This window comes from Parambassis ranga, chromosome 18 (assembly GCF_900634625.1).
Source record: "Parambassis ranga chromosome 18, fParRan2.1, whole genome shotgun sequence".
Taxonomy (NCBI): domain Eukaryota; kingdom Metazoa; phylum Chordata; class Actinopteri; family Ambassidae; genus Parambassis; species Parambassis ranga.
The window spans coordinates 11660661-11683499 of NC_041038.1; the positions used below are offsets into that span (position 1 = coordinate 11660661).

General features: G+C 42.8%; 1 protein-coding gene across 1 annotated transcript in view; it reads left to right on the forward strand.

Moving 5' to 3' along the window:
• Nucleotides 1-376: 376 nt before the first annotated feature.
• Nucleotides 377-22839, forward strand: part of mtss1 (MTSS I-BAR domain containing 1) — a 47484-nt gene continuing 25021 nt past the window's right edge. Inside the window, exons 1-3 of the mRNA XM_028429805.1 lie at nt 377-1127; nt 19159-19220; nt 22304-22377. Of these exons, the coding sequence (XP_028285606.1) occupies nt 1056-1127; nt 19159-19220; nt 22304-22377 (208 nt within the window). The 5' untranslated portion in view covers nt 377-1055. The remainder of the gene's footprint in view (nt 1128-19158; nt 19221-22303; nt 22378-22839) is intronic.

Sequence of the window (22839 nt, forward strand, 5' to 3'; positions counted from 1 at the left end):
TTGAAAAAAAAACTTGAAGTTGACCCAGAATGTCCTCTGTGAGATGAACATTTTGATAGTTGAATGGCTGAAATCGGTCAATGTATGCTGAAGATACACTGCGCCATAAACATACGGAAGAATAAAAAAGAAGAAGAATATATATATATATATATATATATATATATAATATATAAATAAAATAGAATTTAATATTTGATTAGATGTTTGTAAATTTACAAAAACATCTATCTATCTATCTATCTATCTATCTATCTATCTATCTATCTATCTATCTATCTATCTATCTATCTATCTATCTATCGGCTACTTTTATTTTGAAACTCCTGACCGGATGTACAGTTCGCCACTTCGCCTGGCTTGACGCGGAGTTCGCGGACGCTCATTCACTTCAGGTTAGGACTCCCGTTGGAGCAGCGACGTGAGTTCGGCCGCTTCTCTCGTCATAAACTCGTTGGAAAACATCGTCAAATCGCTCGGATCCACTTCTACAAACACCGAGCGGAGGCTTCAAGCCCCGGGCTGGACTGCAGAGAAGAGGCGCGTCTCTGTATTTAGGTGAACTGATTGATCACTGACTGTGTGTGAGTGTGTGTGTGTGTCCAAACGAAAACACACACACTCTCAGTCACAGGTTGCTAGCAGAGTTATCCGAGCTAGCTAACTTAGCTAGCTGCGGTTTAGCTTCCACCGGGGCTGTCAGACATTTTCCCCGGACGGTCCGCTGCATGCTCCGGGCATGATGTGGGCTTTTTTCGGACGTTTATCAAGTTGGCCGGCTGGCAGCATCGGCTGACTGGAGCCCACACCGAGTCCTTCGACCTGGATTTGACTCCTGTGTGTGTTTTTCCTCGCTGTCCCCCCTCGGAGTGTTTTAAAGCGGACTTTGCCCTCCGGCTGTTGTAATTAAAAAAAAGCCTCTGTTGATTCTTCAGTTGGAGAATTTGGGAACTTGGCTGGAAGTTTCTTGGGGAGGAGGAGGAGGAGGAGGAGGAGGAGGAAGAAGAGTTTGCGTGTTGGGAAGTTGAGGAGGATTTTTCCGAGCCTGTGGAAAAATGGATGCGGGTATAGAGAAGGAATGCAGCGCCCTGGGAGGGCTCTTCCAGCTCATCATGAACGACATGAAGGTAAGAAAGCTCCTTTAAATCCACCGTGTGCTCCATGTAAGCCATGTCTGCGTGTTTCCATGATGTTTTTATTCATTTACAGTGAGTGTATCTTCTTCTACAGACCTCCTCCTGTAATAATATGTTGATTTATTTCGCTTTGTAAACATATTATTCACACACTGCGTATTAAATCAAAGTGAAGAGGTTCATCAGTCTGTCACATTTCTTCTTCTTGTTCTTGTTCTTCTTCTTGTTCTTCTTGTTCCACATACAATATCCTCTTCTTCTTGTTCTTGTTCTTGTTCTTCTTCTTCTTGTTCTTGTTCTTCTTCTTGTTCTTCTTGTTCCACATACAATATCCTCTTCTTCTTGTTCTTGTTCTCCTTCTTCTTGTTCTTCTTCTTGTTCCACATACAATATCCTCCTCTTCTTCTTCTTCTTGTTCTTCTTCTTCTTCTTGTTCCACATACAATATCATCTTCTTCTTCTTCTTGTTCTTCTTCTTCTTCTTCTTGTTCCACATACAATATCCTCCTCTTCTTCTTCTTCTTGTTCTTCTTCTTCTTCTTGTTCCACATACAATATCCTCCTCTTCTTCTTGTTCTTGTTCTTCTTCTTCTTCTTCTTCTTCTTCTTCTTCTTCTTGTTCCACATACAATATCCTCCTCTTCTTCTTCTTCTTCTTGTTCTTGTTGTTGTTGTTGTTCTTCTTCTTCTCTTCTTCTTTTCTTCTTCTTCTTCCATACGTTTTTGGTGCAGTGTATCTTCAGCATACATTGACTGATTTCAGCCATTCAACCATCAAAATGTTCACAGAGGACATTCTGGGTCAACTTCAAGTTTTTGTTCAAAAAATTATAGTTTTTCAAATATTAAGCAATTTCTGCGTCATCTTTAACATGGGAGTCTATGGAGGAGGCTTCAAAGCCACCTTCAAGGTTGCCATGTAACCAGTTGCTGTGTATAACATGACGCCTCAGAGACTGATCGAGTCATTAAACCTGGTGAAAGTTGAAAGTGAGCTTGAGATGCCCGACAGGCCTTAAAACCAGGACGTTGTATGTGGAATATTTGGATGTGAGTGTCGCTGCTGTTGATTGGGTAATGAATGGGCCGAGGTTAAAACTGGAAGTGGGCCATCTGAGAGGGTAACGGGGCTGGATGGGGGTGGATTTTACCAGCTGTGTGCTCTTTGATGTTTGTCAAGCAGGCTGCCCTTTGCTGCCTGTTTGTCCGTCTGTGTGTGATTCAGTGCTCTCAGATGTTCGTGGTTAGCAGCAGCCTCTTGTTACCGAGCTCTGTTTTTTCGTGCTGCTTCTGGAGAGGTTTGCTCCGGCGTACTCTCTGTTTGGGTATTTGTTTGTTATTTGTTTTTCAAATTTGGGATTTATGTGTCATTTTTCTAAATGGGGGGGAAATAGCTTAGCTTGGATGCTGACATGCCAGACATGTCTGTGAAGGCCACACTCTGACCCTGTTACAGGCACCACAACAACACACCCCAGCTGAGAGCGACTTTTACATTTAGCGTCCACAAAACAGAAGCGCAGAAGCTCAACATGCAGAGTTTTTCCACAGAGAATCCTCCCGCGTGTTTTGATTGATCAGACTTGCTAACATTTCACTACTCGGAAACAAACCAGAGCAAGTGTTGAGCTCAAATCAAAGAACTTTATTTGTCCCCTGGCGGGCAGTTCAAGATAAAAAACGATGGTCCTTGAATGCATCATGTGGGTGTATCAAATGTGGACATTTCAGTACTTTTCCCATGCAGCCATGTTTGACTCATTTGTGACCAGCAGTCATGTGACAGACGTTCAGTGAGTATTTGGCTGATTTGCATATCTTACATACATTTGTTTTGTATCAAAAAACCAAAAGAAATTCAACTCTTGTTTTCTCACTTTTAGGATCTTTGTCTGAATTTAACTGCACAAAGCAATGTTTGACTTCTCCCTACTTGTAGCCATGATTGATGTTTCCATAGAGGTGCAGGACTTGATGACCCACAAGACAGACGTGGGAAAAAATATTGCTTGTGGATCAGAAGGCTAGTCGTTGTAAGAGTGATGTCACTGCCTGCCTGTGTTCGTTTGTAGATAAAAATGTCGCCCAGTGTCAAAGGACGAATATTTACGTGACAGCTGAGATGTCATAAAGTTATTTTTGAGGATTTCTTTCTTCATGTTATGAAGTCCTGGACGTGATCCCACAACACTTCTGAACTGTTTGTACATTTCCTCAGAAAGCCGGTGAATGCCAGGACGAGAAGTGATTGTCAGGGTGGTGTCTTGTTACAAAATGCAACTCATCAAATCACACTTTAGACATACAGAGATGTTGTGTAAGAGTGGCTCTTAATATGACTCACACAGCGCTGTGTGCAGATCTGATGCTTTTTCCAGACTGAAACTGTCCAGGATTATCAGAGTCCTGACCCAAGACAGGTCACCTTGCTTGTGCTGCTGCTGAGAGCGACAGAAGACGAAGGTGGGGGAAAAATGAGGCTGTTCCAGTTTTATTCAGAAGTTAAAACATTCTAGCGTGATGGAACTTGCAGGCACCCTGTGGTGAGGACGGATCGGGCAGTACACATGAGTCACTTCTGCTGTCAGATAACAGGGAAGAGGGGATGGCTGTGGTGGATTGTGTGTGAGTGATTCAGAGCTCGTGGCATCATATCCTGGTATTTTTTTACCCCAACGTGGCACGGGATCAACAGGGGCACTCCTGCCATCTGCCACACACACAGAAGACATGTCTAATTAAGTAGAGAGTTGCTGTTCAGATGAATCAGTCCTCAGGGCATCTTAACATGCAAATGTGGATCTCCGAATCTGCCAGTGGACGGGGAGGCTTCTCACAGCTTGTAGGTCATTTTGTCAATTAGCGATCACCATTGGGAGTCACGTGGGTACGGCGAACAAGATGGCAGCTGACTAGGGAATCTCCACTCCCCGACATGTGAAATTGTATATTATTATAACACGGAGGCTTGCATTGGATTGAAATTTACCTCGGCTTGGAAGGGTATAATGAGGGTGTTGTGTTATTGAAGTGAAACAAAGGAAAATAGGTGAAATGTCGTCGTCGAAATACTTCAAAACTACAGGCCGTATGTCGACCCGAAAAAGCCCCCAGCGTGAGGAAGAAGGCTCGGCAGGTGACACGTCTCCCTGCCTTGACAGTTTGTTTGCAGAAATAACTAAAATGAGCACCACACTGCAGAGCGTCGCGACTGATGTTTCTACTATTAAGGAGACAACAACGGAGCTGAAAACGACAGTGGTGGCTATGCAGGAGAGACTGTCGGAAGCTGAGACACGTATCATGCACCTGGAGGAAGCTATGGAGCGGTCTCACACTGACGAGGATAAGAAAAGTAAGCTAATGGAGGAAATGTGGGTGCGCCTTCAAACTTTGGAAAATCACAGCAAACGGAACAACGTGAGGCTGGTGGGCTTGAAGGAAACATTTGGGACTAACGGGACATTGCTGAGCTGTGTTCAGAAAATATTAGAAGAGGGGCTGGGGGTTCAGGCTGGGGCTGGTGAGTTTGAAATTGAGAGAGTGCACCGGCTGCTCGCACCTATACCGGACCCAGAACGACCACCGAGGCCGGTGCTCATCAGGTTCCTGAGACAGTCTGCGAGGGAAAAAGTGATAAATGCGGCAAAAGAAAAACGGGGTTTCGTATGGGAAGGATGTCGGATGTCGGTATTCCCCGATATGACGAAGGAGTTGGCGGAGAAAAGGAAATCCTTTACTGTGGTGAAACGCAAACTTCAGGAGATGGAGGTGAAGTACACGCTGGCCTTCCCGGCCATGCTGCGGTTCAAGTGGCAGGGGAAGAACGTGAGTTTCACTACAGCAACAGCGGCGGACAAATTTATTCAGGAAAACGACCAGAGAGAAGGTTGAGCCAAAGGAGGTGAGCTGATGAATATTTATATTCAAGAGCCCAGAGACATGTTGTGATTATAACGTTCGGGGGAGACCCACTTGGTTAAGCTGCCACCGAGGGATTACCGGAGGGAGGAGCGGTACCCCACGGACCAGAGACGGTTTTAGTTTTATTTTTATTTTTATTTTTGTTTGGACTTTTAACGCTGCGTACGACAGCGTCAGGACTGCCAGACATTGTCTGGCTTGATTTTCAGTTTTGTTTCTTTTGTTTTGTATTGGAAATGTTCTTTTTCCAGGTTGTATGTTCATGTTTTGCAAAGTACAGGGTCTCAAAGAATGATACCAATAGGTGTGGACATCTTAAACATGCACAGTGTGGTAAACATGGTTATGGAGTGATATTCTAATGATTATGACCAGGAGATGTATTAAATACATGTCTTGGAATATTAATGGCAGTGGCAATCCAGTTAAAAGGCGTAAAGTTCTATCATATTTGAAAACTAATAAGGCAGATATAGTTTTTATACAGGAAACTCATCTGAATGACGGGGAGGCAGGAAAATTTAAAACTGGTTGGGTGAGACATGTCTTTTCTAGTTCATTTTCAAGTTCACGTAATGGAGTGATGATTTTGGTTAACAGAAATATACGTTTTGAGTTGCTTAAAGAGGTTAAAGATACAGAGGGGCGAATGATATGTGTACAGGCATTAATAGAGGGGTTACAGGTGATATTGTGTAACGTTTATGCACCAAATAAAGGGGACCCACACTTTTTCCACAAGGTGAATAAGGTTCTAGGAGAAATGGAGGGGCAAATAATATTGGCAGGAGACTTTAATCAAGTGATGGACCCTATGTTAGACAAAAGTGTCTTCAAAGGACCACAGATGACTAAAGACAGAGAAGCAATACACATGTTAAAAGAGGACATGGCACTTGTAGATGTTTGGAGACTCATTAACCCTCGAGAGAAGGAATATACTTTTTTTTCCCACTGCCATAGATCTTATTCCAGAATTGATTTTTTTCTAATTGCAAGCTCTTTAATAAGCAATGCAGTTAGTTGCAATATACGATCTATTGCCATTACAGATCACGCAGCGGTAGAATTGTGTATAACTACAGGATCGGATATGGGTAAGAATACTAGATGGAGAATGAATACATCCTTACTACAGGACCAAGGCTTTAAGGAACAGTTAGGTAAAGATTTGAAATCCTTTTTTGAATTAAATATAGGTAGCACTGAAGATATTGCACCAGTCTGGGAATCCTCAAAAGCCTATATAAGAGGGAAGCTGATAGCTCACTCTGCTTTGAAGAAAAAGGAAAGTCTAAATGAGATTAGACAGCTAGAAGGTGATATAAAATTAAGGGAAAATGATTTGGCACAAAATTATGTTGAGGATAAATATCGGGAACTTTGTAAGCTTAAGTATCAGTTGCATGAAATCTATAATAAAAAGGTACAATATTCCTTATTTCGATTGAAAACAAATTTTTATGAGGGTGGGGAAAAGACAGGGAAGATATTAGCTAGACAAGTTAAAAGGAAAGATTCTTCAAGCTTAATCTCAGCTATTAAACAAGGTGATAATTTGGTAACCTCTGCAACAGAAATCAACAAGACTTTTCAACAGTACTATGAAAAACTATATACATCAACAATATCTTGTAGTGATAAACAAAGGGAACAAGAAGAGTATCTCTCTAATATTGACATGCCTAAACTTGATACTGATCAAGCAAGGAAGTTAGAGTCACCTATAACTGAAGTGGAAATAAGGAAGGCTGTTTCATTGATGAACACTGGGAAATCACCGGGTAATGATGGATTTCCTGCAGAGTATTATAAAGCCTATATAGACATTTTGGCCCCAGTATTGGTGAAGGTGTATCAGGAGGCTTTTGTGAAAGGCCGCATACCTCCAACATTTAATGAAGCCTTGATATCTTTGATCCCGAAGAAAGATAAAGACATAACGGACCCATCTAATTTCAGACCAATTAGCCTGCTTAATGTAGACTGTAAAATACTGACCAAAGTACTAGCTCTGCGTCTTCAACAAGTTTTACCTGCTATTATACATGGAAACCAGGCAGGTTTTATGAAGAATAGATCCTCTACAGACAATATGAGGAAATTAATGCATCTAATGTGGCTCACTCAGTCTAAAGATGTTCCTATAGCCGCCATCTCCCTAGATGCCGAAAAGGCCTTTGATAAGGTGGAATGGGGTTTTCTTTTTTCTGTTTTGTCAAATTTTGGGTTTGGTCCCTGTTTTTCTCAGTGGGTAAAGATATTATATAAAGAACCTAAAGCAGCAGTGATAACTAATAGAGTAATATCACCCTTCTTTGGGCTTTCTAGAGGAACCCGTCAAGGGTGCTCTTTAAGCCCTCTACTGTTCATAATTTTTTTAGAAGTTCTAGCTGTTAGTATTAGGAAGAACACAGGAATCAAGGGAGTGGAGTGTGGTGGCCAACAACACAAGTTGTTGTTATTTGCGGATGATATTTTAGCTGTGGTGACAGACCCCGAGACGTCCCTGCCATGTCTGATGGAAACCATTCAGTCTTACTCTGGATTGTCAGGCTACACAGTTAATTGGAAAAAGTCTGAGGCAATGCCTTTGACCTCATTATGTCATCCTCATATGGTGAAACATTTTAAATTTAGGTGGGCGCCCAAAGGCATCAAATATCTCGGAGTTACACTCAGTCGAGATCTTGGAGAGTTGCCCGGTTTAAATTTTAACCCTCTGCTACAAAGAATTAAAACAAACCTTGAGAAGTGGGAAAAGATTAAACTTACATTATGGGGAAAAGTTAGTATTATTAAAATGATGGTAGCTCCTCAATTTAACTACTTATTAATGATGTTGCAAATCCCAATACCACCCGATATTTTTAAGAAATATGATGATATGGTTAAACAATTTTTGTGGGAGGGAAAGAAAGCTCGGATTAAATTAAGTAAGCTTTGTGCTCCTAAGGAAAAGGGGGGATTAGGCTTACCAGACCCAAGGTTGTACGCCATATCTTTTGAAATGGCTAAATTGGCTAAATATTGGAAAGAGTCAGATAATAGGCCAGACTGGATAGATATTGAGAATGAGTTATGTTCGCCTTTTAGCCCAAAGGAGAAGTTATCTCAGAGGAGTGACACAACAAATCCTATTCTAGTCCACTCCAGGGCAATATGGGCCAAAGTACATCAAATGTACAGAGTGAAGCACCTTGTACAGCCATATGCTTCTTTATGGTTAAATCCTGCCATTTGTGTGGGTAAAGTGTCGGTTTATTGGAAGCAGTGGCACTCAAGAGGTATACGTACCATAGGAGACCTATACAAAAATGGACAATTTATTTCTTATGAGGAATTAAGTAGCCAATTTAAACTTGAAGGGACACAACATTTTTGGAAATATTTACAAATTAGAGACTGCATAAAATTTCGAATTGATATCTCTTCAGAGAATAATATAATGGACTTTATGCGTATGCCACTGAAGCACTGCACAGCTTCCAAATTCTACAAACTAACACATTTTTCATTGAGTGGGGAGTCCACTAATGTGAAGTTGTTGTGGCAGAGGGACCTAGGAATGAATATTACACAGGAGAAATGGCTGGAAGTGCTGGCTGGTTGTGGGAAGTATGTTAATGAGGCACGAGGGAAGTTCACACAGTACAAGATCATACACAGATATTATCATACCCCTGTAAGATTGTATAGAATGAACCTGTTGAATAATAATAAGTGTTGGAAGTGCAAAACAGAAATGGGAACTTTCTTACATTGTATATGGGAGTGTACACTGGTGGCTCAATTCTGGGGAAAAGTGGTGGACTTCCTGAGTGGGTGGTCTGGTTTAAAAATCCCCCTTACTCCTGTTATGTGTCTGCTAGGGGACAGATCTCAACTATCAACAGTATCAAAAGGAATATTTTCTGTTATTATGGTGGGCCTAGTTACAACTTCAAGAGTAATTCTAAGACACTGGAAGACAGCAGTCTCCCCCAGTTTGAAGGAATGGATGGATGCAATGGTGGAGACAGCGTCCTGTGAGTCTATGCTTTGTAGACTAAAGGACAACATGGAGGAAAGGACGTGTCCTTGGGAACATTTTTGGAATTATGCAAAGACTGATAAAAACACTGGAATTAGAGGCTAAAAGCAACGCTCTTTTGCACCTTACTTAATGGACTGGATTACCAGGATGTGGATCTCTTCTGTGTGAAATTTGCTTTAAATGTTTACTCCTATTTTTTTTGTTGTTATATGGCATGTCAGAGATGGTCTACACCAAAAACAAAACCTAATTTTTGTATTGTGACCCTATGTTCATTTGTATATATTTCTTAAAACGTAATAAAAAATTTAAATAACAAAAAAAAAAAAAAAAAATTAGCGATCACCATTAAAGAAGAGCTGTGATGTTAAATAAACCTAAATGAATAAATCAGTTTTTGCATCATGTTGAAACCCGTGCCCCAGTCAGAACAGGATGTTGGCTAATCCACAGATATGGACGATCTTTCCTAATCACAGCATCTGACCAATGTGTTGCACATTGTGAGTTTTTTCCACATTGCTCAGAGGTATGAATAATCTTAACAGCAGGTGTAGAAATGCTAACAGGACAGATTTCAACACTGTCCCCTTCTCTACATTTACACAATGATCCCTTCTTTGTAGAAGCCATTGTCTCGGGCCTCTAGAAAGTGGGCCACATCAACAACAATGGTAAAGATAGCTGTCAGAGGATGTAAATGAGGTGTTGGACAATGGCGGACTTGTAGTCTGAAACTTGTTGATTGTTAACTGGTCATCCAACCAGCAGCACTTAATAAATCAGAGGCCTTTAACACCTTGATGCAGACCTCACTGATCTGGAGTCTCTGGCCTTGTTCACACTGGAGAAAGTCAATCCAGCTAGAGTAGGATTGAATCCAGATAGCCTTTAAGCTGGATACGTTCAGACCTGTTTTCAAATCTGGCTATCACACACGCGTGTCTGCGCTTAATCCAGTTTAACCCGGCTTGTTTGTTGTCCTCCAAACCACTAGGTGGTGTCGCGTCAAATCCAGAGTCTGTTCAGGCCGCGGTAGGACTGCATGCGTGTATACGTTGTGTTTTTGTCCCATGGCGCTTGTTCTTTCGGTTTTTTTTTTGGTTCAACAAGCACTTTGTTCCTTTGTAGCAAATATAAACTCGGGGCAAAGCTGTCGTAGTTCGACGGTTGTTTACATGCAGCTTTTGTACGCAACCCGGACACTGTCCCTGTGAACTCTAAGTATGACGTTGATAGCGACATTCGCTAGCTGCATTTGCGCTCAGACCTGAGCCAGATGTAAGCCAATCCGGCTAGATCAGTCCACTTAAAATCATTCCGGATATATCCAGATTCACACGTAAATGTCCTCCATGCCTGGCGCCAAAACCGCGTGTGTGTGCGTACATGCGAGCAATCTGCAAACGGCTCACCCACTCTTTCGAACCCAGGGCCTCTTGCGCCCAAAACGATGATCATCCCACTGTGCCGTGAGAGAATCATTCTCAACGACATCACTAACAAGTCATCAAATACTAAAGTAGTTGTCGATGCATTTTGCCCTAGAATATTACTCGAGTAATCATTGCAGACCTGATGTGGCCCGAATCCCGCTTTTGGCTGATTGATTTCCCCAGTGTGAATGGGGTCTCTGGCTTTTTGTACTGTTTGGATTGTTCTTTGGTCTCAGGTTGGAGGTGGTGGACCCAAGTCTCATTCCTGGTTATGAACTGCTGCACAAATGTCTCAGGATCCTCCTCAGAAAAAGGCAGATTGTCTGTTGACATGTGCTAAACCTGACTCTCAGTAGTTGCAGGACCCAGCGAGTTGTTGTGGATAAATAAACTATCTTTAGACCCTCACTATATTAGACTAGACAGTATTGTCTGATCATCTGAGCTGTTCTTGAAGACCTCTGTCCACGCACACCAGTCGTCCTCCTGCAGTAATCGAATGACAAATGTGTCATGTGGTCAGCAGCAGTGTGACAGACTGTCTGGGCTTTCTGCTGAGTCTCAAGATCCTGCTTCATCCCCTCCTGTTCCTCATCACCTACGCTGAGTTGTCTGTTGTTGCTGTTTGGTGTCACACAACTGAACAAAACCTGCTGTTTGAACACAACACAAAGTAGAGATAAAGGGAGATGATTTGGTGAGGAGGACTTTCAGTTTCTGTTCAGTCTACCACAGAACCAGAGCTGTCTGTCTGTGCTGGTCCATGGCTTCATGGGATAACCTAAATGTTTTGGTGTGTATACTGACCTACAGTTTTGTGAACTTGACCACCTGTCTAACTTCCTGTTTCATATAAAAAGAAGAACCCCCCCCCCCACTGCTGTACCTTCATTGGCCCTTTGAGTTCTCCTGCAGAGAGACAGACATATTGATTTCTCTCTCAGCTATATCAGGATTGACATTATGAGTCATCGACCTTCCACACTCCTCCATCTCTGCTCTGAGCCATCCCTCCTTCCTGACATGCTCAGTGCGTTCCTTCATGCTCTGAGTCTCTCCTGCCTCTGACCCTCCTCCCACCCCGAGCAGCATTTTTCGCTGCTTCACGAGGATTTGATTAGTGTTGGAATATTACATTTATTCTCCCTGTTAACTTGCCTCTCAAGGACAATGTCACAGCAGTTGACCTCCTTCTCATGGAGGGTTATAAGTGACAGCTTGTGTGTGTGTGTGTGTGTGTGTGCGCTGCCCTGCACTGAAGGTGAACTGAGAATGAGGCTGTAGCTGTCTGTGTGTGTAGAATAGTAAATAGCTTCAGCGCCGTTTAAACGCTTTGTGGACACACACCATAGAAAACAACTGTTTTACTGTATTGCTGTATATTTTATAGTCAGTCTTGGGCATCTGTAATTAACCCCTTGTGTGTGTTTAGGGGGGCAGTTGCAAAATACAAACTGTTCCCACACATAAACACACCCTGCAACCAGAGGCTGTAATAAAGTGTGATGTCTTCAATACTTTGCTGATATGATACTGATAGTTAGCTGTGTGTGTGTGTGGGAGCGGTTGGTTTCAGAGAAGTCTGTCAGCATTCACTCTGACAGGAAAATGGGCAGCCTCAGGTGAATGTGGGTGTGGACACACACAAACATACACACACACACTCTGAGAATAAGAACACACACACTTCAGAACTGGCCAAACAAACACATATTATGGGAACACACACTTACTGCTACACACATGTAAATGTCATTTCTGGGTGTTGGCGACTGAGGCGGGAGAGGACATGAGGAAGACGAGCAGGAAGGACAAAAGAAAAGACAGAAAGTCAAATAAATGAAGCGCCTAAGGGGATGTTTTAAAGTCCACACGTTGAACAAAGACCAGGGATCTGCCCTTTCTGTTTAAAATTAGATTTATTGATTGAATTATATGATTGAATGGGTATAAAAAGTGTCGGCACAGTCCGGAGTATGTGCTCCATGTCGCTTGCTGTAGCAGTTATTTAGCTGATGGTGAGCGTTTCTCTCCTTCACAGGCAGAGGAAGGAAATCCTCAGTGACAAGTTGTATTGATTTGAACAAATTGATCGAGTCAGAGGTGACTGCAGGGTGTCAGGACCTTTGCTCACTCTCTCTCAAAGTTATCAGCATTTCTTACTCTCACATAAATTGGCTGCTCAGATCAGGCAGATCTGCTCTGACATGTTTAGCTCAGACTTTCTTAGACTTCGGAGAATCATGAGTCGGGGTGCTGAGGGTGGAGGTGGAGGGATGGAACAGCAGGGATGAAGGTGATGAGGCAGTACAGATGATTGCAGCTAAGTAGAGGGCGTGTATTTGTTTTATACACTCACCTGGGTGGAGGTACCATCAAAGCCTGTTTCTCTTTCCTAACGTTCATCTGAAAAGAACGGTTGATTCATTGATTATTTGAAGCTGGAAATATGTCTCAAAACTGAGAATTCCATCACTTTGGTTTGGAGTTGAGACTGAGGCTAAGATCCATTACATTAAGTGGACACAAAAGGCCTAACCAAGCAAGACCGGAGACAAAGAGATAAACAAATGATATGCAAAGAAACAGAGAGAGATTAAAGTCACATGAAGATCAGCTGCCGTTTACTTCCTGTTCTCCACTCCAGCAGAAAAATGTGATGACAAGTGAAGATAAAGGACGGAGGTTCGCTGCTGGTTTAGGACTCAGTTTAAACCCAGCAGGAGAATCCTAATCAGTATCTGGAATCTGTTTCAAACTACAACATAAAACGACTGTATTCTGCTGCAGAAAGCCTGCAGCTCTGCCAAATACTCACTGATTTCTGTCATGTGATGCTGGTCACATGTGAGTCACTCTCTTTCTGTGATATTTAATGTTACACAGGGTGTTTTCAAGAACCATTCTTTGCTGTCCTTTGGACTAATCTGTCATTTTTTGGTCCTTGTTTCTAACACAGGCCTTCTTGAATATTTGGCTATCATGTCAGAGTTTTTATTTGATCATATGAGACCATTGAGTCTGGCCGTCTGTTGGTAATGTAGTTTGTATGGCGAGAGGACTTCACCAGTGGCGCTTTGTGTCCGTCAGTCTGTTGCTAACCTGTCTGCTAATAGAGAAACGGATGGAGGTGCTTCACTCATTGTGGGTAAAAACGTCTTGTCTGCTGCTTTCTCTTTTTATAATACCCCGTTCACACAGGGGAAATCAATCCAGCTAGAGCGGGATTTGGGCCGTATCTGGATATATTTTTTCCTGAGTGTGAACACAGCTATATCCAGCTTGATTTCAATCCACCACATGGAGGTGGATCTAGCCGGATTGGCTCAAATGTGGCTCAGGTGTGAACGCAAATGTGGCTAGCGAATCCGGCTAGCGACGTGATACTTCTGGTTAGCGACATGCTACTTCCGGTTCACGGGGAGCAACACGGTACAAAAAAAAAAACGCATGACGCATGCGCACACGTGGTCCTACCGCGGCCTGAACGGACTCTGTATATTACGAGGCGCCACCTAGTGGTTTGGAGGACTGCAAACAAGCTGGATTAAGCCAGATTAACTGCGGACACGCTTGTGTGATAGCCAGATTTGAAAATAGGTCTGAACGTATCCAGTTTAAAGACTATCCAGATACAATCCTACTCTAGCTGGAATGACTTTCTCCAGTGTGAACGGGGTCTAAAAGGGTTGTTTGAGTTAGTAAGATAAGGGAAAATGCCAGGTCCATACTGCTGTGTGTGTGTGTGTGTGTGTGTGTGTGTGTGTGTCACTTACTAAAACTAAACTTGACAAATGAAGGGTCAGACCTGAACAAACCATTAACCTGCTGCTGACACGCCCTAACTGTCTACTTTCCTCCCTCTGCTTTAGTCCTTCTCTTTCTCTGAGTTAACCAGTGTTGCTCAAACACGACGTTAGACAAACCATTGTCCTGCTGTTTGAACAGCCTCCCTCCTCCCTCCCTCTCAGTGTGGAGACTGTCTGAGACATAATTACCGGGGCAGTGCACAAAATGTCTAGTTTTTTATAAAAATATACATCTTGGGTCACACAGTCAATACTAACTAAACTTCTAATCTACAATTGTGTTTAATGCCAGGGGGAAATCTGTGTAGATGTTTCATATTAACCCTCTGAATGCCTCTAAAAAATGCAAAACCTATGATCTGCAGGCTGATGTGCAAAATAGGCTTGTAGAGGGCGCAAAAATGTGAGCAGTTAAATTTGTACTGATGCTAGAACAAGTATCTGATATCCCAAAGCATAAACTCTCCCCTGTATTCCCCTCTTCTGTGGTACTCAAACGGGCAGGTTTTACTTTCAAACTGGTTTCAGAGGAATTCGCACCATCACATTCTTTTGGTAAATGAACTCTCCGCTCTGTGACACTCATTGATTCCTGATAAGGTGTGAATTATAGCCCCACACAACCCAAGCCTGGATGTTTACTACAGACTTGTAATGATCAACACTGTGATTTACACAGGGGACACCATGAGGGAGATTGGGCTTTATTATTGGCTCCAGTTTATCATTATCTGTTTGTCACAGTGAAAGTGGCCGGTGAGCTATGAGGTCACAGGTAACTGGAGGGCCTGACAGACAGTCAGAGTCAAGAGTTGTATTCATGTTCGTGTCACATTTAAGCACGGTACAGCTTCCGTGCTGAGGTTAAACTCACAAACCAGTTTGCTGGAATTCACTCTAAACTCCTCTCCGTCAGTAACACCTGCACTTATCCAAACTGTTATCGGTTTATCGGGACGATGACAAACAAACCACATTTACTTGCAGTCAGCTGCATGCATGGCTGCACATGTGAAACCTAAAGCTGCAGCATGTACACATTGACACACTGACGAAGCGCGTTGAATATGCATACATACCAACACTAATAGCACTGTGGGCGGTTCGCTGGAGCCGTAATCTTGGCTCACAATCTTTCTCGCTTTTTCCAGGTAGAGGTTTGGTTTCCGTGAGAGGCTTTTGTCACTTTTGTCAGTTTTCTCTTATTGGCTACTGCTGGATTTTGGAAGGCTCTTTGGCAATAATTTGTACCCTTTACTATAGCTTTGCAGCAAGTTTTATAGAGGTAATTTGTGTTGAATTACTTTTTGTGTCCCTGAGTGCACAATGGTCCACAAGACATGCATTTTGTCATTAGAGGGTGATGCTGATCCTCTGAAACACGAAGATGAGAGCCGTGACAATTTTGTCATCTTGTAAACATGCTTAACATTTGTTTCTTTAAAATAAGAAGTGATAGTCAATGAAGCACAAACCAAATCCACAAAAATCAAACCTTAGAAGAGACGTCTGCATGTAGAGAAGGTAGATTCTGGGCGGTCCTGTGAGTAGTATGATAGGAGGACCTACACATGTGTGGTGTCTGCAGCTGTCTGATGGATGTAGTTGTTATTATAGCATGCAGATGACACACCTGTGATATTTGACAATGACACAACTGGTATACCTGCTCAACATCTTTGAGTCTTTATGATGTATTTGTTTGTGTGTTGGTTGTCGTTGAATTACAAACCCTGCTGGATAAACAGATATAAAAAAAGTTGGCGTTTAAAAAGGTCGGCAGTGTTCTCACTTTCCTCAGAAGTCACATCAGTCCGTCTTCTGCCTCTCTTATCTTTTCTTTCTGTCGGTCAGTAGAGTCAGGATTACCAGAGTAGGATTAGACCCTGGTGGCAGGTGACTACACACACACACAGAGTCTGAGGTAACTGTATACCTGGCCATGCTTTCTGCTTGGCTGAGCAGATAGGATAACAGCTCTGTATATCCTCTATACATGGAGAGCTCAGGCTGGGTGAATAGTTGACTGTGTCCGCTTCAGTGAAGCAAGTAGATGGAGCTTTAGGACTGAAAGGCTGCTTGAGTTCATGAAGTGTCCAGAATAGAAAGTGTTGGTAAAGAAAACAGTAAAGAGTTAAAATTGTTGAATTGATTATTGGCAAAGACTGACTGTCAAGACTCTTTCTGTTTGTACAGGGTCTAGGTATTGTAAGTGGTGATATCTGAGGGATTTTGGTTTATTTCTGTCAACTCACGATAGCTTTTTCAGACTAACATCTGATACTGTTGTTACATTTTCTGCCTCAAGCCTCAGAAATGGAGTAATGAAATAAAAAATAACTGCAGCCAGATGACAGCAGGCAGCTGTTTGGTTGGCAGCTGCTTGTGGGAACCCACTGGACACCATCAGTGACCCTTGTAGGTCCCAGGACCCTTTATTTAGCAACCGTGGCTCTAAAGCTCTGAGTATCAAGCTGCAGTGGACCCTGATACTCTAGTCTGTGGTGTCTGTGGTGCTTTCAGCTCTGCCTGCTGCAGGAACAGTGCTGGAATATTTTGTCTGCGACTGCCTGTGACATTCCTGGCAGTCACAACAAATCCTAGCAGAATTTTGGGTTTGGGCGAGAAGTGTTGAGGGAACAACAGAGGCCCTCCAGGAGCAGCACAGACGGGAGTCCCACTTTATATTTTACATTCTCGGATTGTCGTTTGACATTCATGTCTGGGGTGTCGTTTAGTTTCTGCTCAAGTATTTACTTCTTACTCACCAGCATTACAAGTGTACTGAAGGACCATGACGACAATGGACATCGTTTTACTGCAGGACTATTTACAGGAACGACCCCTCAACCTGCCTGAGTTTATGTTTCCATTGGGGTGTAGGAACCCACCTGTAGAACTGTTTTCAGTTTTCCCTTTCCATCCCGTTACTACTCCATGATTGATCATCACATCGGAGGTCAGTCAGGATCATTTTCGGGCATAAAAAAAAACACTACAAGATAAACTCGTCTGCAGTTCCTGTCCGGTTAAACTTGGAGGTAAACAAAGGACTAAAGAGAGGTGAAAATAGGCCGACAACAAAACAAAGACTAAACACACCTAATTAAAAAAAATGTCAACATGTGTGTGAGGGTAAATGCACACACCCCATACGGACGACAAGCCGACCGAAATGCAACACGATTCCCGTGGGAGAGCTGGGAGCTCCAAGTGATTTGACTCCATGCAGGTCAAGGCAGATTTATCCATGAGAAAATGTTCTACATGTGGATTTTCTGATAGGTTAATACAGCCAAACATTTGCATTCAATGAGATTTTGGAAAGATTACATTTTATTATACAGCTTGTAACAGTGTAACATCATATATAGAAATTTACCACCATCACCGGTCAGAGAACCGATGCTTTCTCCACATTACTGCCTCCTTCATGCTGTAAATGACCTCTGAGTTCAGCTCATGTGCATCATCATAAATTGTACGTGTGCGCTCACATTATTTTCTTCCCCTTAATGTGTATAAATTCTGTTCAATCCTCAACCTGCTTCCCTCCAGGAACCTCACTTCTATTTATCGCAGCTTCACTGTTAGTTGTTCACCAGAGGCATTCAGCCGCTCACCTGCAGTATTTCATCACACAGTGCTAAATCCCTGCAGCCAGTAAACCTGTCAGCCCCACGCTGCGTGCACGCAGGCTAGCTGTGAAGCAGGGGCCTGCTAACAGCTTTAGCGGTGTGGAGCTAAGAGGCTAATGTTGTGGTGTTAGGGGGTTAAATCGGTATTATCCTCTCTGGTGGACCAGAGGACAGACCGGGTGATCGGGTTCAGGAAAATAAAGAGAGAGAGAGAGAGAGAAAGTGGGATTCAGGCCTCGGTTCCAGCAGGGCTTTCCTGCTTTTTTAAAAATTCAATAACCAGAACACCACACTGGGCAGCTGTTGGTCACAGATGTAACCCAAGGTCAAAGCCTGCAGCAGGAACCAGCCTCAGATTACATAATCAATCAGCTGCTGCTACAGGCGCAGCATTTAGGTCTCAAGGCCCTCGAGGTAAACATGAGGTGTTATCTTCATAACAGGAATAGTTGCATGGAAATAAAGCAAATTGATGTTTAAAAACCATCTGATAAATCTGCACAGATATGTGAGCTCGGGGAAAACGCTGTGCAGCTTCATGGAGAATCAATCAGAGCTGCATGACAGCAGCATTTACCTTCTGTTTGTGTCTGTGGGCTCATGACGGGACCTCATGTGTCCTCACGTGAAGCCAAAAATAACAGCAGCCAGTCTGTTGACTGTTGTTGCACAGTTCAGGTTGGATGGAAGAGTTTAAAAAAACTCACATTTAGCACAAAGTCATGTATTTAGGTGCTTTAATTAGTCAATTAAGCTATTAGTCAACGGAAAGCTTGCTGACTGATTGATTAGTTGTTCGATCCAACTAGTTTCAGGACATTTTTCACACCTATTCAGTCAGTGTGGTTTCATTGATCACTGCAGCATGAAGTGCTGCTTATCTATGGAACCAGCACAGCCATAAGATAAACTCACACATCTGTGTGCAGAATCCGGAGTTAAGATGTTTTATTTGACATATCTCTGCATGTTCAGGTCACATGGAGAGAAATACTTAAATAGTAGCTCAGTATTCCTCCTTAAGGCCATAATCCCAGCAGGATTATTGGCATGAAATGCACATTGTGAAGGCTTTAGTGATATAATCTTAGTTGAACTAAGTTGAATCCTGTTGTTGTCATGCTTGTATGATGCTATCAGAGGTTTAATGCCAGTGATTGTTCTCTGTGTTTGCTGCAGGCCAGCTATCCTACATGGGAGGACTTTGTAACCAAAGGAGCCAAACTGCAATCACAGCTGAGGTAAGACACCCACCGACACTTACATCAAATCTGACGGCTACAAATGATGCCAATAGACTGTGGAGATGTAGTAAATAGAGGCCAGATCTGTTTTTGTCTAAGTCTAAGGGGGCTGGTTCGCTTTTGGAAGTACCCATAAATAGAGAGTTTCTAGCTTAATTGATCAGTCCTGGAGGCTGCCCCCTGGACCGAATTCATAACCTAATGCCGAGTTGTCTCAAAAGTGGAGGCCCAGACACACCAGACTAACATCGGAGGAGCATTTAGGAGTGAGGGCTGTTCCATACTCCATGAGAACAGAGAAACTTGTTCTTGCTCTCAGCGCTCAGAGAAGAAAATGTCGCCACTTTGTTCTCGGAGCGCTGGTTTGGGAGCTCTCGCAGCTTGTTCTCCACACACCGTCTAGGAATAGATTTTTTTTGTTTGTCATGTCCGAGAACTTTTGTGTAATTGGTTGGAGTTTCGGAGTGGGCGTAGTGAATATGGAGGAGCAGAAAAGCTTCTTCAGGTGCACAGAACCCACACAGGTCGAACAACACTGTCTGCCAGACCTGCTGTTCGATCTGTTATCATGCTACCAGCATGAATTATGAAACGTTCATGCCGAAACAAACTTGGTCCTCGTTCTTGCCACCGTGGGAACACGAACAGATTTCTCTGTTCTCGTGGAGTATGGAAGAAGCCTGACTGTTGTGTTGCTTCCTCTTGCCCATGTCAGCCCAAAAAAAAAAAAAAGCTGCGAGAGAACCGGTCGTCCTACCAGCAGGTGGCAGTTCAAAAAACAAAGGGAAATGGCAAGAGGAAGGAAAGACAGAATTCCTGCTACATCAATGTTGGTCAGTTTTAGTCACGTTATTAAATCTACAATACGACTAAAATGATTTTCTGGGCTGCAGATCTGGTGTTGAAAATTGCACGTCTTATTGGCAGGTTTATCTGTAGTCCAGCTGGCCCCTCTTTGTCCTGCTCCTGCTAATTAAAATATTCTGGTTACTGTTACATTCTGTACTTTACATGAGAGCTGCTCATCACACACAGAGTGACCCGGCTGCAGGCTCACTGTAATAACAGTATAATGGCTGTATTTCCCAGTAGGCCAGTTTACTTTGATAAGCATCGCTCTGCCTGCTGCAGCCAGTCACAGTCCATTAGTCCTGCCAGTCAGCCAGCGTACACACACACACACACACACACACACACACAAATAGGACATCTACACTCTTCAGACTGCTCTTATGTTCTAAAAGATGTGCTAATATAGTGCTAATTTCCACACATAAACCTCTAATCCATACTTCATGTGTGGCCATATTTGATCTTTGTCTTGTTTAGCCACCATAAAAAATCAAGTACAAAATATAAAAACAAACTTTTTTCAGGGATGTTTTTTGGAATCAACATGTTCAGGTAATCTGCATATTCTTGACTTTAGTCCAAGGTTTGTGCGGCGTAGAAACCTCAGCTTTCTTTTACCCGGCCATCAAGGAAGGAATGGGTGGATCCTTTGCTACCAGTGTTGTCCCAAGTTTTTCCATTTTTTTTCATCAATACCAAGGGTCCATGAAACACCTCTCTATCAACTACAGCTGTTAAGGTTGCTAGGCAACAGGAGCAGGGCATTGACGTGACCTCCGCTGTTTTTACAAAGGGCCACAAATCTCATCCTGTAATCCTCTGAGAACACTGCATGGTTAATGATGTCTAATCAGATTTTAAGCAGGAAGTGAGTCATCGGTTATTATTGGTTTATTGAGATGCTATGGAGGCGATTAGTTTAGGTCACGTGATTTATATGAGTTAACCCGAAGACAAGTCCAAAGGCTTCAGACAGAAAGATGGCTGACGCAGCAGATTAAATATGCCGTGAGGACTAATAACTGTGTCTGAGCAGGAAGTTTTCTATCTGTAGATTAATAAACTGTCTTTAATACAACTATTTTGAGGTTTTTGCTGCCTCTCACATTTTTTTTGTCATGTGACTGTCACAAGTGAGTAATCATGGCTTCCTAGCTGTGCTGATGAGTGCAGATTTTTTTTTGACTTGTTGGTTTTTGAGGAAGTTTTAATTGAGACCTGAAAAATGAAGGGATTTTATTTTACATGATGCATTCAAGGATCGTCAGAAAGTTACAAATTTGGCAGTTTTTTCTGTATTACAGTTTCTCTCTCTGATGTGCATTGGGACAATGTGTTTGTATACTTGGAAACTTAGTTTGGGATTTGGACGGATTGGTGTCTGCTCTTCAGTATCTGAACAAAGACAAACCGGAGCTTCAGTCTGACTCCACTGGGTTTTTGTTTCGAGGCATGTGGAACTCTTAGAGTTTCTCACTGCATCACTACAGGGTTGAGGCAGCGGGGGATCATGGGACAGAGTGATCGAACATGTCTGTGCACACAGGAAGCTTCAGTAGTATGTAGAAATACATTGTGTAGATAATGCTGTGTGTGTTTGTGAGTCTTAATATGAAAGAGAATTTCCACTGAGGTCACACACACACACACGCTATTGACAGCAGTGTCATCTGATCTTCTTAGTTAGGTTTTCAGGGGTTGTGTGTGTGTGTGCGCTCATACTCTGCTAATAGACACGCACACAGACAAAAGGTCCATTGATGAAGATGATGTGTGTCTCTGAAGGTCTCCAGTTGCATGCCTAACCCTGGCCTTTGAGAGCGACTGGCCTCTCATGTGGCTCAACCAAACCTGCTTTCAAAATAAAAGCCTGTGCGTAAAACCAGGTGCAGGTTTGTTTGTGATGTGTCTGCAGGCTGCTGTGTTCATGTTTTGTTTTGGTTCCCTCTGATGGGGATGGCCCGGAGCCTTAAGAAGACTGACTGGTGATGTCACAGAAGGTTCTGTGTCTTGAAAAAAACTGGCGGCGGAACGTTTTCTCTTTATGTTTCATTCAAAAGAATGAAAAAACATAAACAAATTTCAGCGGGTCTTTGCTTGATCTGCTGGCGGTTTTCACAGAGCAGAGATGAGATGATGAGAAAAATAAGAAATTACAAATAAAACCAACGTGTTGCTGAGAATACTTTATGGATTTAACATGTGCGTTCTGTTGGTCTTTGATTCAGGACGACCATCGTGGTGACCGGAGCCTTCCTGGATGCTTTTCAGAAGGTGGCAGACATGGCGACAGGGACAAGAGGTAAACATACACTTAAAGAGAGAAATCATCATGATCTGTGTGTGTGTGTCACATCACAGTGAGGCGGGAAAGATGCCGCCGTCTCACTGTATCTCTCTTTTCATTATAAATAGTGAGATCATGAGGGAGCTAATTAGCTCCATTAAGTCTCTGTGGACGGACTGTGTGTGTGTGTGTGTGTGTGTGTGTCATGTAGAAACCATTAAGCCTTGTGCTGCTGGAGGAAATGGGCCAAGAAAAGTCTTCACTTGTGTCTCTTTGTACATGACTCTTTGTTCTTCTGGTGTCCTTGTCTTTCATCTGACTTGTTCGATCAGGTTACACACATTTGTACCCAAATATTAAATATGCTGTGGAAATGTGAATAAGAATTAAAGCTGCAAGCAGCATTGCGGGCCCTCGCGCACCTTGCGACGTTAACGTAATCCCCTCTCCTATGCTCTCGTCTCCTATACTCTTCTG